The sequence below is a fragment of the Typopeltis vanoorti genome, chromosome 9, assembly GCF_054136105.1.
Source record: "Typopeltis vanoorti isolate ZY-2024b chromosome 9, IOZ_Tvanoo_1.0, whole genome shotgun sequence".
Classification (NCBI taxonomy): Eukaryota; Metazoa; Arthropoda; class Arachnida; order Uropygi; family Thelyphonidae; genus Typopeltis; species Typopeltis vanoorti.
Genome location: NC_143557.1, coordinates 94,475,399 through 94,493,005, shown reverse-complemented (window position 1 = coordinate 94,493,005; position 17,607 = coordinate 94,475,399). Strand labels below are relative to the sequence as shown.

Genomic DNA, 17,607 nt, shown 5'->3' with positions numbered 1-17,607 from the left:
TTATCAGGATTATTCCAACAGACTATACATAGGGCTAAAATATCTCTTGTGGTTCGTCTTCTATTCCCCCCCCCCTCCACCGCCACCTGCTCTAACTCTCCTAAGTTATTAGAATGTAATCCAATATAAAAAAAGACGCTTAGTCGTTATTCACGCTAAAATGTTCGTGAATAACTTAGCTCATCAAGATCACCGCGGTGATCTTGATCAGCTAAATAGCCATTCCCACGAAATGCCCATCCATGCAAACAGGGATCACATTAAATTCACCACATCTCTACCCTCTGCCGTCTTAACATTTGTTAAGGTATCTAATCCTGCACTACTTTCCAGCTGTTTTCTTACTAATTAGCTACTTTATTATTATTATTATTATTATTATTATTATTATTATTATTATTATTATTATTATTATTATTATTAAAAGAATATTGTAAAAAAAATATTTTTGTTTTTCTTCACTAAATGTAAAAATTCTGTGTTATTGGACGTGAAGCCATCGTATTTATGGAGAACCACGGTTTAATCTGTTTATTAATAATATTATTAAAGCTTCTAATCCTAAGAAGTTGAGTTCAAAAGCAGTTAATTGAAACGCCTTCTAATCATAATTTGCAATTATGATTCGTCAGCCTCATTGGATAGGCGCAAACAGAACAAAAGTTAACAAAAAAAACTTAGTTTGCTCTACTTAATATCTTTGCAAGATGGGATTTTCTTTAATTACCGTACTGAAAGCATAATGAAATCCATTATCGTTCATTTTTTTATATTGTTTCCATATTGGTAATTGCGAAAACACTAGACAATGCCACGTATTGATAAATTAAGCAAATTCAAAACATGCACTCATTTTACACTAAATATCACATATAATGATAGTTTTTTCCTTATAATTTTTGAACAAAAATATTTTAATATGCTGGCCGAGTGGTTAGCGTATCCGCTCTCCACGCAAAAGGCTGCGGATTTGAATCCCGCCGTGGGCATGGATGTTTGTGATTGTCTGTGAAAATACTAGTGGTGGTGGTCGGCGGTAGATGGGTGTTGCTATGGCTGCCGAATTCGATGGCTTTGAATCATATAGAACATCTCTGAGATAATGTGAATTAGACATTATCTTTTCCACTCTAACTCGTTGGTGTAGATGAAGGTAGTTGCGGTTCGTTTTAGTTGGTGTATTTGAGTGGTGGAGACGGAGAGTTGTAGAGTAGGTGCCCTCCCTCGATGAGTCTTTGGACTCCCTGGAGGTGTCATAATAATAATAATAATAATAATATAGTTATAATAATTGTTTTGAAAAAAGGAAAATTTTATCTTTCTGTGTATATATTTCACAGAAAGATAAAATTTAAACACAGCGTGAGACCATCATTCCATCTAGCGAAGGCCTGAAACAGCTTGGAAAAAAACACTTCCATTTTCTATTTCGTCTGTAGACCAAACATGGAACTTTTTCCATTCGCGGGTGGAACGCACATAAAAAAAAATTGGAAATTGTGAGTTGAAGCTTTTTCCACCACAACACGACGAAGTTATCGTGAAAGTAGTGACTTCCAGAAAAATTGATGATGATGAACTGGAATCTAAACTTCTTGGCTTTAAAATGCTGTCTTTGATAACCTGTACATACTTATGCACATACAGATCAACTTCTTCAGACCGAAATTAATTATTGCTTTCATCCCTTTTAATCTCCTTCAACACTCGAGAAATTTGAACAGTCATGTTTAATGGAAAGTCTTAATAGGCTTTATTTGTGCACTTTGTTTGGAAAGGTATTTGTCTTAACAAGTTCAGAAACGAGTTTGTGCAATCTCCATTTCTTGGTTTCTTTTAATATCTGTAAAGTGCAACGCAAATTTTATACCTGAAAACCTATATTTTATTAATCTACAGTTCTCGTGCATTAGTTTCCCTCACTAAATTTAATGTTTCTGTTATTTGTTTTTCGTTTTCATTATAGTTTAAATATTTTTCATTATTTATACAGCATATAGGTTCAGTTTCACTCACGGAATTTTGGCAAGTCATCTATAGTGTAAACATAAAAGTTTCCAGTTTGGCCGTAAGACAGTAATACCGTTGTTAGTACTGAGTTCCTCGCTAGATGGTAGTTAAATAGCATGATGAGTCATTTATCGCCAAGTGCACCACTTAGCGATAAATGCGTCAGTTGTAATTAAAAGCTCATCAACTTAATATTGTTTGCACCACTCAAGAAGCACGATTTATTAAAGACTTTAACGCGTTCATCAAATTTCCTATATAGCATTTAAATTAGATATATTTTTTTTTAAAAAAAAAGCTGAACTGAAACATTTGAATTGTTTACTGAATTCAAAAATGGAATAGCCTCTAAAAAGTGCTTATAATACGAAAGGAAATTTTATATGGGGTTTTCAACCGTAGGTGAGTTAACCAGTTTCATACGAAAGTGGAAAGGGTTTCCCTCCCAAAATGTATTTTATTTAATTTATTTTATTTTATTTTTTTTTACCCGCCTGGCATGGCATAGCATCTAATCACACCACAAACATTCACAGCTTTAAACATAATACACTCGCTTCACGGTTTTAGTTACTTGGGAGTAATCTAAACGGGTCGGTCAAATGGACACCGTCACCACTCTCCAACCAACATTGTAAGTTCGAGTCTTCGTGTTTATTTATAGGAAGCCACAAGTGGCTTCAAAAATGACGTTATTTGGTCTCTAGAATAGAGATATTGATTATCTAATCTTTGCCTGTTCCCGCTTGTTTTGTCAATTTTGTGGAAAAATCCAATTTTGGAAAATCTCTTATGTAGCAGATTTCCGACAAGATGATGCAATTAATGATCTGCGTTTTCAACGGAGGTTATTCTATTTTTGAACTTTTGAAATGCTTATTAAACTGCCATTCTGAAGAATAGCAGTTTCTTCTGCCTGCCTTCTATATGTTCAATTAGAAATTTGAAGTTCATAATTTGATGCATATACCCTCCTTTACAAAGTTGTGATCTTATCTATAAAGTGAAACTCCCGCCACTCAGGCCAATCAACCTTGAGTTGATTTATTACTTTCGACTCACGGGTTCAGAATGGTGCCCTAGTGCAGATTACTTAGATATTATATCTTCACGTAAAGGCGAACTCCGTACTAATAACAGTATTGCTGTCTTGCAAAGAAATCAAAAACATTATTATTATTATTATTATTATTATTATTATTATTATTATTATTATTATTACATAACGCTTCCAAGAATTCCAGACTCATTGCTGTCGGTATTCTACACTTAATCTCCATCCCCCCCCCGCCCACATTACGCCATCTACTAATCAATAAGAGTATTTTTGTGTGTTAATTGCGTGGTCTTTTTTTCTGGCAGATTTTCTTGTATGTGAGATGAAAAATTTGAGTTTCCTGCTGCCCTACTACCTCCAATCACACTTACGCTATGATTTTGTTATAGTGCAAGATCGGTGATTATTGTTATTATTATTAGTTGTAGTTAATTAACGATAGCGATTTCGTACTAATTGTGAATTAGATGTTTGTTGCGCATTAAGTGTGAATTAGATGGTTGAATAATTGTGAATTAAGTGTTTGTGAACATATTTAATGTTTGCGTAATAAATGACAGCTCGTCATTTATTATTAATGACTGAAATATACTTTAATACACTTTCTTTTATGTTTCTTCTGTAACGGAAGGAATACGGAAACGGCAAGGCTAAGTTAGTCTCAGACGAGTGAGTTTTTATTATTTTAATAAAATAATTGTTTCATTATAAGTACACATATCTGTTGTTGGAATATATTGTTGTGGGAGCGGGAGGGGGTGTATAACAGCGAAGGAGTTTTTATACTTTTCTATATTACTGCTGGAAGCTAATGCACACTTTTTAAAAATTCTCTTGTGATCTATGGAGTTATGCGAGACACATCTCAGCATCTTTCCATTACCACACCTAGCTCAGTTTAAATCGTTTTAATATGACTGTATTTTACATCTTTATCATAAGTTTCAAAGTTGATTTGTTGGAAGAAGATTGACTTGTAGTGTTTACACGTTACTTTTATTTATTTAGTTATTTCAGTTAAGAACCAGTTGTTTCTGTTAAAATAACCTGTTAATGTATATTTTTGAGCATTCCATTTTTTTTTCATCCACGAGAACAAAAAGACGCTTAAAATTATTGGAGATAGAGATTAAGAGCTTTATGTAGTGATTGTTAAAAGGTATCGTTAATGGTGAATAGTGCCAATAGTTCCTGTGCGCTATTTTGTTTATAGTATCAAGGTCCTAGTTAGAATGAGATTTTTGAAATTAGCTACTATAGTTTCCATTAGGCCTTTGTCTTTTCATCTGTGTAGAACTCTCGCGCAATTCCAGAAATAAAATAAGTATTTGTACTGCGCATCATAGTTAGTTATTATCACTACTGTTTTAGCAGTTCTTAACTATTGGCTCAGGTATTATCTTTACCAATTAGCTTCCGATATCACATTTTCTATTTATGTCCTGCAAAAGAGCACATCAGCTCTTTGAGACCAAATTTAGGCTCCGGAAGTCCCAGGGACAGGATAAAGACTTCCATGTGAAGCAGGTCAGATCTCGTGTACTGGAATCATTATATAATGGTGCACAGCAGACAAAACCACTCAAGCAATGTCGCCGTCGGTCTTCTGTCTGTATCTGGTATTCGAGAGAATGACAAGTTAGTTTTAGCGTTTCTTGAACACACACACATCAAACCTTCTGAGCGTCGCTGGCGTAACCGAACGACCAGGAGGTTCGCTGAAGTAAAGCGGAATTTGCTGCAGAGATTAATTGATAAGCTTTAATAACTGTACATCTACATTTTTTATCTGTATAATTATGCATATATATTCACAGTTTGTTTTTTTATTGCTGATTTTATGCTAAATTTTCTACAGCAGTTATTCGAATTAGTGAAAGGGTCATTGAGGACACTTGTAGTGAGTTCATTTGAGTATAATATCGCCTGCATAAATAAAGAATTAAGGTTAACATATTCGATTTTGATATCAAGTATAATGCCACTTTCCTTCATAATGCAATCCATAAAGAATGACAATGGAGATGGCGTACAAATCTGACTGCTGGTTTGATTGTAGTTCACATCTCCACTTTCTAAGCTACTTTAAGGCTTTGATGATAATCTTTATCGTGAAAGTTTGTGAATGTTTTCAGATGATTTTTTTTTTATAGATGAAAAACCTAAAGTAATTTGGAAAAAGAAACAACATATTTAGTCTACAGACTAAGTTTTTCCGATTAACTAAAACTTGGCTTACCGACGCTACGAAAAGTACAGTAGGTTTACAATATTTAAGTAATACTATCGTTAAAAAAATCCAAAGCAAAATTTTTAACCTTAACGCGATCAAACAAGTACAAATATTATGCAGGCTAGCTCGCTTTCTTTAGTAATAGAGAAAGTGTCGTCACAGCGGCGTTGAGCGTCTTCCCCAGATTTGTATTGCATGTATTCGATTTCTTTATGTGTGATTTGCAAGTAAGAAAAAAAAAGACGTGACTTTGAATTCTGTGATCGGAATAATTTCCAGGCTATTTATCTTCCGTGCTAAGGAAACCATTCTCTCACACACTGCATGCATTTTTTACGATAATGAAATAAAGAACCTAGGCGAATTTTTTATTAGTTATGAGTTTTAAATTACAATATTAAACCCCTTCGTGACTTATGGACCATCCTATAGAAATATTTACCGAGTTAGAATTCTTGAGAAACACCAAAATAAATGTTAATATAGTAATAACAGTGGAACACGATCATGAAATTCGGTTTCCAAGTCCTTGTTCACAGATTTAAGCTCATTTTATATCTAATCATTTATTGTAATTACGAATATATAAATTGCTGACTGAAAGTGTTTCTGCTATCAATCAAGGATGTTTCAAAATTTCTTTCGCTTGAAGATTAAAATATGATACCGGGATGTAACTAGACAGCCTCACCCTTCTTATTTTCAGTAGAAAATGCTGTTTATTCTGTTTCATAATTTTTAATGTGCGCTTTTTTCCAATCACTAAAAGCACTTCAATCTTTGTTACTTGATTTGGACATCACGAGGATGGGGGGGGGGGAATAAATAAATATGGATGTATCCAATAGTATGTGATGTTATGTTGCACTTATAACTAAAGTTTCCACGTTACTGCCGGTCTCAGTCACTGTTTCTCTCTGTATACTAAATCGAAAAAATAAAATAAAATAATAATCATCTTTTCCGGTGCACGGAGAGGACGCTTTATCCTTGAGGGATAGTCGTTCATATCTCAACTGAGTTCGTGGGATTTGACCGGCTAAACGCAAATTCGCAAATGCTGCGCTAAATCCTCGGAGTCATTCCTCCCCCTTTTGTTCGCGTAACAGGCAAATTTAGTTAAGAATCAACTGTTATCTAGTAATAATGCCCATGATTAACATTCAGAAGTTATCAAACCATCGATAGACAACTCTGGCACCTTCGTCACTAGTAATACCAATGATGACAGCCGTGCTTAGCAATAAGTTGTTGAATTAAGAGCGAAAATTTACAGAAATGTAAATAGATTGAAAATATGACAGATGACAGAAGGTCATATTTTCCATCTATCGTTGAGGAAAAGCATATATCATAGTACAATATAATTGGATGCTATGGTCAATCACACGATTGACTATAGATAGCACTGACCATTGACTAATCCTTACGTAAACTATATAATAGTTCACTTTGGCTGTATATATTTTTGATGATATTTAAGATTTTAACTAAAATATTTCGAACCATTTAAAATTTTCTTTAAACTGGACAAACTTATTGTCTGCATTACAATGAATTGTGTAAAATATTACTATGCTATATATGCAGCGAAACCCTAGTTAGGAAACGTTATCTTTAATATTATCTATCACCTTACTAAACAGCATTCATATATAACATATATTGTTACATTTGAATATTGGACTTTAAGAAAAATTCACCCTTCTATTAAAAACATCTGAGTTTGAATTTCGTCCAGAAGGTATGAACCTTTATAGGCCGTTTTATCTGAAAGTGAGTTATCTGGTTTTATGACATAACGAGAAGGCTTTCTTTCGGAATCTCTGGGTTTTCATTCAAAAAACACAAAATGTAGACCAGTCAGACAGCACCAGCGAGAATAAGAACTAGTCTTCCTATTTCGTTAGATCTGGCTTTAAATTCTGTTCGTGATGTGTCCTTATTTTTTTATTCTTCTCGATTTGCAGAAGGTTGTAGACCTATCGTATATAAGTACTGTGGATAGGCCAAGGGTTAATAATCAGGTGGCCGCTCACACCAAGCGACGAAATTCATATGTTATTGAAAGACTAACAAACATCCATGCCCATAATGGTATTCTATCACACAATCTGTTGGTTGGAGATTGTAAGAATCAACTAGACCGAGCGACATTAAGTGTAAATTATGATGAAGTAAATTATTAAGATTATTAGTTATGTCATGATTATTAATTACAACGCCTCTATGGAGGGAGTCCAAATATTCATCTTAGGGACCACTATACTTCGCAACACTACACATTCACCGTCTACTCGGCATAATCCATCCTCTGCACTTCCGTTCTCTGGCTGATTTGCTGTTTCAGAGAGAGCGAGAGAGAGAAAACTGAGTTTCCGGGAGAAACCATGCTACTGCCACATGAGACGGGTAATAACTCACCTTCATCGATAAGGGCCCATATTAAGACCCGAGAATGGAACTCAGATCTTTATTTCCAGTTGAAGAAGGGAGCATATTCCGTTGCTCTACTGAGACCTGATGCTAAAGAAAATTCCATTATCAAGAATAACAGATCCAAACATAGCTTATATATATTCTCAGGCCAGTTTTTTTTCGAACTGTAGTCAGTAAAAAAAACAAAAAGATAAAAATCTGTGCGGTTAATTTTAAGAATAACTTGCATCTTTGTAAATGATTTATATTTTATTGGCGTTAGTACTTGGAAGCAATTATTGATCCTGAAACCTGAGATGCTGCTACTAATAATGGCTAAAAGTGTATGGAGCATAAAATTCACCTGTATCATTTCTATGTGTGTGTGTGTTCATAATGGTAAAAAAATCAGTTATTTGTTATATTATTTTAGCATTTAAAGGTAAGCTTAGAATATTAACTATTCTTTTCAAAATTCTTCCAGCGAAGTGATAACAAATCAAATTTAATTTGTTTATTTAACTTATATCTTATCTTTTAGTAATAAACTTTAGTATTTCCCATACTAATCTACGAAATTTCACCGATTTCCGTCTCATTGTTTAGACTCTGATACTAAACCACATACACGCACGCATGTGCGATGAGCACACGATTTTTATGTTTATGTAATGTTAGAAAGTTTATTAAAAGGTTTGGGAAAAATGAGTTATCCTAACATACCAATGGTGATGCCAGAATAAATTGTCAGCAACAATTTCGACCACAGATAACATTTCCGTTTTCTCCCAGGAAGATTGCAAGATAAGATAGAGATAAGATTTTCGTTCCAGTTCACTTCTGTTTTTATTTGGTTTAGATGCTCAGATTTCTCTTTTGGTATTTTTGAGCAGGCTAACTTTGTTCTGTAAAAGAACAAAGTTTTTTTTTTTTTTTTTTGCTGTTGTTGTTGTTAACCACTAGAAGTATCGTGTCTGCATCTTTTAGACTTTTTTCTTTGTCTAACCCATAGGAGATAAAGTTTTCTTAAGCTGACGACCTAGTTCTAGTAAAACTAAATATAGATTCAATGAAACCACGCGCAAGAAAGGCTATTCATAAATCTTAATGCTCACTTACCCTTTGTCTTAGTTCACGTTCGAATTCTAGATCCTCTTGAAGTAACCGAATTTTATCCTGAAAAGAAAACAAAGCAAATTATGAACTTTTATACCAGCAATTCAAATCTTATCTTCATTTCATTCTTTCCTTTATAAAAGAATTTATCTTCAATGAAAAAAAAAATATGATTCAAATAATTCATAACTTAATGTATGGCTAAATAATTTTCTTGTAAATTCTTAAACATCTGGAAACTACTTTTATAAATACAGAAGGCAGGGGGTGGGAAGTATGTGTTTTCTTACTTAGTTATTTTTCTGTGAAAATTTACAACAGATTTACAATTTAGAAGTATTAATTAATATTAATAGGTATTAATATTAATTAATACTTCTAAAATAATGTTTGTTTTAAACAATATCTCATGAAAGTATATTAAAAAGCATTTTAATAGAATATTTTCATTTCATTTGAAGTCTGGATAGAATATTTAAAGAGACTGGATTTGAATAAATTTTCCCCTTTTTTTTCTTTTGTTACATAAGTAAAGATTACCTACAGCTGAGTTACTAACGAGGCCAAGTTCAGTGAAGTTTTTATGACCAAGAAAAAGCACAGAAAAAAAAGCATTGATTGAGTTTTTGTAAATGTCTTTGTTTTTTTTTCCCATGGAGTACAGCGGAAAAATTCTCTTGAAAAGATTTGTCAAAATAAGAAATATTACTTTGTCTTCCAAGAACAAGTAACTTTTACTTGTTCTTCAAAAGTCAATCGTTTATTTGTCGCAAATTTGTTCCGTTAACATTGATTCCATACAGCATGTTGCATTGAAACTTACTGTATGAAGAACAATTAAAAAAAAAATCTTCCTGCGAAGAAACACTTAGTCTGCAAAGCAACTGAAATTCCAGAGTAGACACAAATTTTAAGGTCAATTATATACAGGCACATATATCCGAAATTTTAAATTTCAAAAACTAAAAAGATTAAGAAAGGGAAGAAGTTGTTGAGATTCTAAGATGATAGCGTTTAGGTACTTTTTTTTACCTCAATTTATACAGCATGCATTTAAAATTTGCCTGGACACTGCCAAGTAATTATATCTGCTCTTGATAAACGGAGAACTTTTAGAGATTTTGTTAAACCTAGTTTATGTATACAAAGAAAACTGTTTTTTAAATACTACAATCTAAAGTTTTTTGCTTGTTTTTTAGTCATTTTATATTTTTATTTCATTTCTTAACAGCTGGCTCGCATCTTTCGTTTTTTTCTTTTCTTTATGTCTTACTTAAAACTGGACGTTTTTATTCTATTAGTTTTCCTTATATTTTCCCATTGATATGTTGTTCTTTCGAATTCCTTAAATGGAATCGCTTTATGTCATCTTCAGCGTAGGATTTACATTTCGTTACTTTAATAACTATTTCTTTATATATCAAGTACTAACTTTAAATGAGGAAATACGTGACTGATATCACAGTTACCAGTAATAGTTCTTGTAGACGGCGTTGTTCCACTTTGTTTCAAATTTTCACAAATTTATCATTTGGACATTGCCATTAATCATTTTTATACGTGGGTTCTGTATTGATTTTTTTAAAGCTTATTCGCTTAAGATTCCATCCTAAAATGGTGTCACACTTCTGACCTTGTCCTCGCACCGTCCTTTCTCCTCCATTCATATTATAATTAAAAATTAAAACAAAGATGGAAACGTTTTGCTTTAAAAATTCCAGCTAAATTTATTTCTTGACTTTTTAATCTGCAACAATTACATCTAATGATATCGATACGACCATATTTTGAAATCACTAAATTAATACAACGAGTATAAGGATTTAAAATGAATTGTTTAAGTTTTTAAAGAATTAAATTGTCGGAAGCATGGTTTCTAATTTAAAATAATTTAAACTTCTTCTGAATAAACTTCTAGTTCTCTGGGCTCTTGACGTGATGTCAGTCTACATTTTGGATATACTTTCCCCTAAAAGGGTATCATCATTTATGAATGAGCCCTTAACAGATCTTGACTAGCGCAGTTTCGAGGGCTGTGTGTCCTTCCGCTAAATAAACCTGGATTGGAATTTCTTCCAGAACCGAGGAACCTTTATAAGAGCTTTTTAGCCGAGACAGTTAGCCGGTCTTATACGGAAGTGGCAGAGTTTATTCCTGCAAAACATGTAAACTTGCTAGAGAGTACACGCAGTTAACAGATATAAGATTATTTCCATGGTCTTTGTTTCCTCGGCTGTAATTTTCCGTCCATTCCAATTTTTATTTCACATTATACTTTATTTTCACAGATATTCTTCAAAGATGAATTTGACGACTTCTCAAGAGGATAGAGTTGGCGGTTCTTTCCCGCTTAGTTCATGACATAATTTCTGTGATTCTTTCCCACTTAGTTGATGACAATACCGCTTACTAAAGAGGATCGATTGGTTAGTGAACTTCCGCTAGCGTTCGGTATAACTGATTTGTGCTATTTATGATTGGAGCCTTGACCGGTTACTTGCAATATACTACTTTTCTGAGTATATGAGTATATGAGCTTAAGGATTTTTTTTTTTCATTTTTAGAATGTAGGGAACAGGACTGAACTAGTTGAGAATTTAAGGAAATAACTTTGCATATAGTGTAAAATAATATAACGTTAATAGAAAATGAGCACCAGATTATTATGTTAATTCTATGATTATTAACGTGACTGACTTTGCAAACATTTCGAATTATGTGATTCCTAATTAACCTTGGTTGTTATACTGGGGATGCTGGTCCTAACGCACAGCCTCAGGTCATTCCTCAGTGATAGATTCATTTGCCAGGCACCTTCCTATTCATGATTCTGATATTTTACAATTCCTAAATCCAAGTTCTTAACATTTTTATCTCACCCTCCAAATCCGAGTCCTACCTGAAAGAGCTCACTAGATTCAATTTTTCGAGCACACTTTTAAACCAGTTGTTAGGCACTCTAGCTTCTTACAGGACCCATTACGAGATATATAGCATTTCGTCTGATTTTTCAGGCTTATTTGTGGAATAAAAATCTGAGTTACCTGAGAGTGAAAACCGTTCTGCTTCGTATGAGATTCGCTAAGTGATTTTAAACTGAATAGGCTCTTCTATTTCAGAGAAATGTCCCTTACATCAGTAACAAGAATCGAACCTATGACGTTTTTTTCTTTTTACAAAGAACAGATGTGGCATCATCCTTCCATCTTCATTACGGAAGTGCTTTCTAACAACTTGGAATTTTCGCTTTTGTAAAAGCGTCTCTACGGCATGGTGAAGGAAATACAAATACTATGTTTTTGTATTTGGGCAAAAAAGGTGTCATCGTCCTCAATGTAAAGGGCAATGGCGTGTAATATATAATTCGCGATTACCTACATACTACTGGGACTAAAGAGAAAGTGGCACGAAAATGTGCCCCTAAATGTCCTCGCCTTGTTAGGACATCAAACTATTTATTTATTTTGTCTGTCTCAGGTGATTATAAAGTTCTCAAAGGGATGCAAAATTACGATTAACTACCTGTAGCTTAGTAAGCAGCGTCATTTCTTGGTAATAATCTGTACCTACCAAGTGGATAGGTTCAGAGATCTGATTTGTTAACAGTTGTTACTCATCTTATAAACTTTACACACACTCCACACACACACACACACACACACACACACACACACACACACACACACACACACACACACACACACACACACACACACACACACACACACACACACACACACACACACACACACACACACACACACACACACACACACACACACATATATATAATAAACACATTCATCCATTATGGTAACAGTCGTCTTCTTACTAGTTTAAAACTTAGGAAAGTGGCGACTTTCCTAAGACCATTACAAAGACCATTCCACTTTCGTCACCGAATCAACTGCCCGAGAATCAATAAACCGGTTATCCGTTCTCAGGTGGAGGAGAAGAATTATTTTTTATTTGTTTCTTTTATTTATTTATTTTTTTACAAAGAGAAAAGTAAAGCACTGTCTTCCCTGTCTGACTGGTGTGTAGCAATTTGGTCTGCTTAATCTTGAATATGAACATAATTTTATTGAGTTTTATATAAGAAGAATGTTGTACATGATGATTACTGATACGGAAAATTGATAAATACTATTGCGAGAGAACTGTAACTTAATATAAACTACAAACAAGCGATATGAACATAAAAGTAAGAGAGAGAGAGAGAGAGAGAGAATTTGAAAACTGAAATAAATTTATACAAAACGAAGGTGTTTCAAAAATAAATTAATGTATTATATTTCGGTTTGTTATAATTTTGTAAAAGTTACACCTTGCTGTACCATCATTTTATTGGTGGTACAAAAGGTGTTTGTCCAGGAATGCACTAGCAGAGTTGATCTCAGGTGGTATGGTCACTTACACAGAACGGGAGAGGAAAGATTAGCAAAACAAATGTTCTCTGCCAGGTTGGCAGGAAAAAGACCCAGAGGAAGACCAAGATATAGGTGGATTGATACTGTATAAAGTACCTTAAAAGACAGAAATATAAGATCTGATAATGGAGTCTTGACAGGTGACAGATTGATTTGGAGGAAAATTGTAGATAGGAAGTTAGTAATGATGTACGTTTTTCATGTAGTACTACATATACTGTACACCCCTTGAGGATACATGTCAGGAATTTGATGATGATGATGAAGTTACACCTTAAATTGAAATATGAGTAGAGATATTATTCCAATTCTAAAAACACATAATTACTTAAGAAAAACATTGAATGCCTCTTTTCTTTATTATTGAAAATGATATGAGACTTTTTCTGTGGTTGTCGTTTATATTAATGTTCGGTATCACTACACAGAAAGAGTTTTGAAATTTTTTAAAAATTCTTATATATTATTCATTTTAAAAATTATTAAAGTGATTACTTTTCACTTAAATCCAAGTACCTATTATTTAAGGTTAGCGTGGTTGTTTTAAAGCTTTCCTAAATTTCTCTCCTATTTTTTTTACATAATTGAAATTTTTTTCGAAATTTCAATATAATAAATCCTATAAATATAATAAATGTCCAACTTCTCTATTCAGAAATGCATTTGAAGACCTAGTAAGTCAACAGACGTGAAGCAGCAATTTTTAAACAAGAATTACGTATTACTTACTACTGCATCTCATATGGAGACGGCAGGGTTTTTTTCTTCCCAAAATTCTGGTTTTTCATCCCGCAAAACAGCATATTTGCCCAACATGCATAGTTAGCAGAAAACACTGATTTCATAGCTAAAGCTGCTGCAGCCGTAATTCGAAACAAACTATCCCAACTGAGTGTACAAGTACAGAGGCGGATTCAATTAAAATTTGAGTTATTTTAAATGCATAAAAATTTATTGAAAAATTGAAATAAACCAACATCTAAGTAACAACATTTTATTTTTGTTTATAAATTGAGAAAAGTCAAAGGAAATTAACTAATTTACAAATCGTTAATTGGATATGCTTTATCAATCTTATAATGTTTAGTTGTCTCTATCGGCTTGTCTTATAATAATTTCTTTATCAATTTGCCTATCTTATAATAGTTTGTCATCAGGATAGTAGAAAAAGTTAAAAAATTCAGTCTGTGAACCCGAACATGTATTTGCATGCAGATTACGGAGAGAAGTCATATATTGAATATTATTATATCAAAATCCCATGGTGTGTCTTAGGATTCCATTTACTACTACTACTGTTACTACTACTACTACTACTACTAATAATAATAATAATAATCTTCATACTGGAGTTTATGCTGAAATATTTGGCTAAGAGATCATTTGGATTCTTTAGAACTTATTTTTTTATATAACTTTGCTGATTTTCTGACTAATCCCCGCATTTGGAGATTAATCACGCCAAGGTCAAGAGTTAGCCACGATCATCTCCTTATAGGATACTCATTATGATTTATTATTATAAGCAATATTTTGTTAGTATAGTAGAGTTCCCAGAGCCTCCGTAACTCAGCCTGTTTAGAGAAGCCCTTTGGCTGGAATCCCATCTATGACGTGAGGAATCGTTATGAAATATTTTCAGATGGTAAGTTAGCCGGTCTTATACGGATGTGGAGAATTTTTCGCCTAGAAACTCCGGTTTTTCGTCTCTCAAAACAGGCAAACCGACCGAAAGAACACACGCAATATACAGAGATAGGATACTCGAGGAATAAGTATTAACCGCTCTTTGGTTTTCGAATACCTGCACGGTAAAATGTGGGTTTTACCGTAAATCAGGAAGGAAGGAAGTAGGGTTCCTAAAAATCCCCAAGCTGGTACTATAGGTTCTGGCTTAAATATACGGTCCGTAGCAATCTGATCTTAGGTTAGTAAGAGTGTTGGTGTACTATTACTGCTCATTTATTTCCTAATGGAATAAATTTTCAACTTCTCAAACATTCAACAAATTTTTTTTAAAAAGTATAATATGTTCTATCTTTGGAATTTTGCCTATTGTATTATTATTGTGGACTGAATCTAATGCTTAAAGTAATAATAAATTTAGTTTAATCCTATATCCAAGTGTGAGCAAACAAAGTTTGCACCTGAAAGTATCTTCAGGACTGGGATAAGGTGGTACAACACCAGGACACTCCTTGCAAAGGTAGAGCAAGCTACATCACTCCTATCTCAGTATCTCCCATAATGCAAAACACACCTCCTTGCGGATATGTCTAATGTTATGCATTAAGGGAAGGGCCACAACCCAGACTAGTTTCGACCTTTATTGAGGTCTCTTCAGTGGGAGCCAGGCCCAAGTGAAGATACCAGGCAGAAGCATTAGCAGGTCATCTCTACCTATAGGAGTTGCCAAATGGTGTGCCACCCTTTTTTAATAAATTACTCTGGATTTAGAGAAAGATGTTGAAAGTTTATTTTTCACTTGGTTAGAGTATAATAAATTTAGTTTAATCCTATATCCAAGTGTGAGCAAACAAAGTTTGCACCTGAAAGTATCTTCAGGACTGGGATAAGGTGGTACAACAAAATTTGTTTATCAATTAAGGGTTGTGGCCCTTCCCTTAATGCATAACATTAGACATATCCGCAAGGAGATGTGTTTTGCATTATGGGAGATACTGAGATAGAAGTGATGGTAGCTTGCTCTACCTATGCAAGGAGTGCTCTGGTGTTGTACCACCTTATCCCAGTCCTGAAGATACTTTCAGGTGCAAACTTTGTTTGCTCACACTTGGATATAGGATTAAACTAAATTTATTATACTCTAACCAAGCGAAAAATAAACTTTCAGCTTAAAGTAATGTTTTGTTGATAAGTTTATATTATCAATAAATCTTTACTTGTGTGTGTGTCTCATGAAACTCATCTGTATTAGAAATACTTTAACGTAGAAAGAAAAACTTTATTACACATTCCATTTGGATAATGGCCGATTGTTGTTCTAGGAAGGCCAATCGAAGGAAGAGTGTATGTTCAAAGAATAGGAGTAGCAAGAATGAATGGACACGTGCCTAAACGAATTTCGATAAGTTTTCGAAATTAAACTGTGGGTGGTGGATGCTTTTCTGCTCTTGTGTTAAGTTTTGAGGAATGCGGAGGACTTATGAGCGCATATAAGCAATGGGTTCCTAAAAGTTACAATGGCGAACAAATTAATCCGAACACACATTTTAAAGAAAAATTTTAATTTCGCAAGAAAATAAGTACAGAAATTAAACTCCAACTTTACCTAATAATTTACATGTGCTCCTCTGTTTCTAATAAGGCATGGACTCTACCAACGTAGAACACATTTTCTTGTTTCTGCATCTCAAACCATACTTTTATAATGGATTATATTAAGTTATCCTTTGTATCACAATTTAATTTTCCAAGTCTGTTTTTTACTATGGCCAACAAATTTTCTATTTGGTTAATATCAGAAAAGTTACCTGGCCACTGAAGCAATTGGATATTGTGATTTTTGAGGAACTCTTTCACTTTTTTGAAGTATGGCATGGAGCGAGATCCTGTTGAATGATGGGTTCTTTGTCTTTCTGGATCTGTGAGATCACTATTTTCTTCAATATGTTTTATGTCTTGGTCACTTTCCAAGTGATTCCAACACGCACAAGTGATCGTGGACCTTCATGTGCAAAACAACCCCAGAACAACTGGGTGGTGTTTAGGAGCTTGTTGAAGGTGGGTGGGTGGGTGGGTGGGTGGGTGGGAGAATTCTCAGCCGCTGATTTGCGAACATAGGGCACGCGCTCTCCTTTGGACAGAGAAATGGCTCTCTGGGAATATGAACTTCTTCTACTTCCCAAGAGTGCAATCTTTGTATACTTTTGCCTACTGGAGACTTCATCAATAGTTTCTTTTTTGGCCTGTCGCGAGTCTCAGTTCAATCTTCGACGGACTATCATGCCAGAGACATTAATCGCACTAGCTGCTAGGTCTCTGTTTAAGTATACAGTAGACAATCTTGGATTCATTTTGCTTTTCCTAAATAGTAAACAATCTTGAGTAAATATAGTTTGCCTTTTTCGTCTACATTTTCCTTTTCTGTTAAGGAGAAAAGGTACCTATTTCTCTAAACCTCTTTAAAATCGGAATAACAGAACCACCAATACCACGCTCACTGGCAATTCGGCTTGTTCGGATTAATTTTTTTGCTACTATAAAGCACCTTTAGAAGAGGCACATCACATATTGAGGTACTGTCTGATAGAGAGTGGAGTCAGTCAGTGAAAAAGGTTGAAAAGTAGAATTTTGAAGCAAATTCTGGCGATATCTTTCTA

General features: G+C 33.9%; 1 protein-coding gene across 1 annotated transcript in view; it reads right to left on the bottom strand.

The window, feature by feature from the left end:
- The window catches only part of LOC150103263 (paramyosin-like), a 145,093-nt gene that overhangs the window by 91,012 nt on the left and 36,474 nt on the right, over window positions 1-17,607 (bottom strand). Inside the window, exon 2 of the mRNA XM_090397850.1 lies at window positions 8,838-8,894. Coding sequence (XP_090253976.1) covers window positions 8,838-8,894 — 57 coding nt within the window. The remainder of the gene's footprint in view (window positions 1-8,837; window positions 8,895-17,607) is intronic.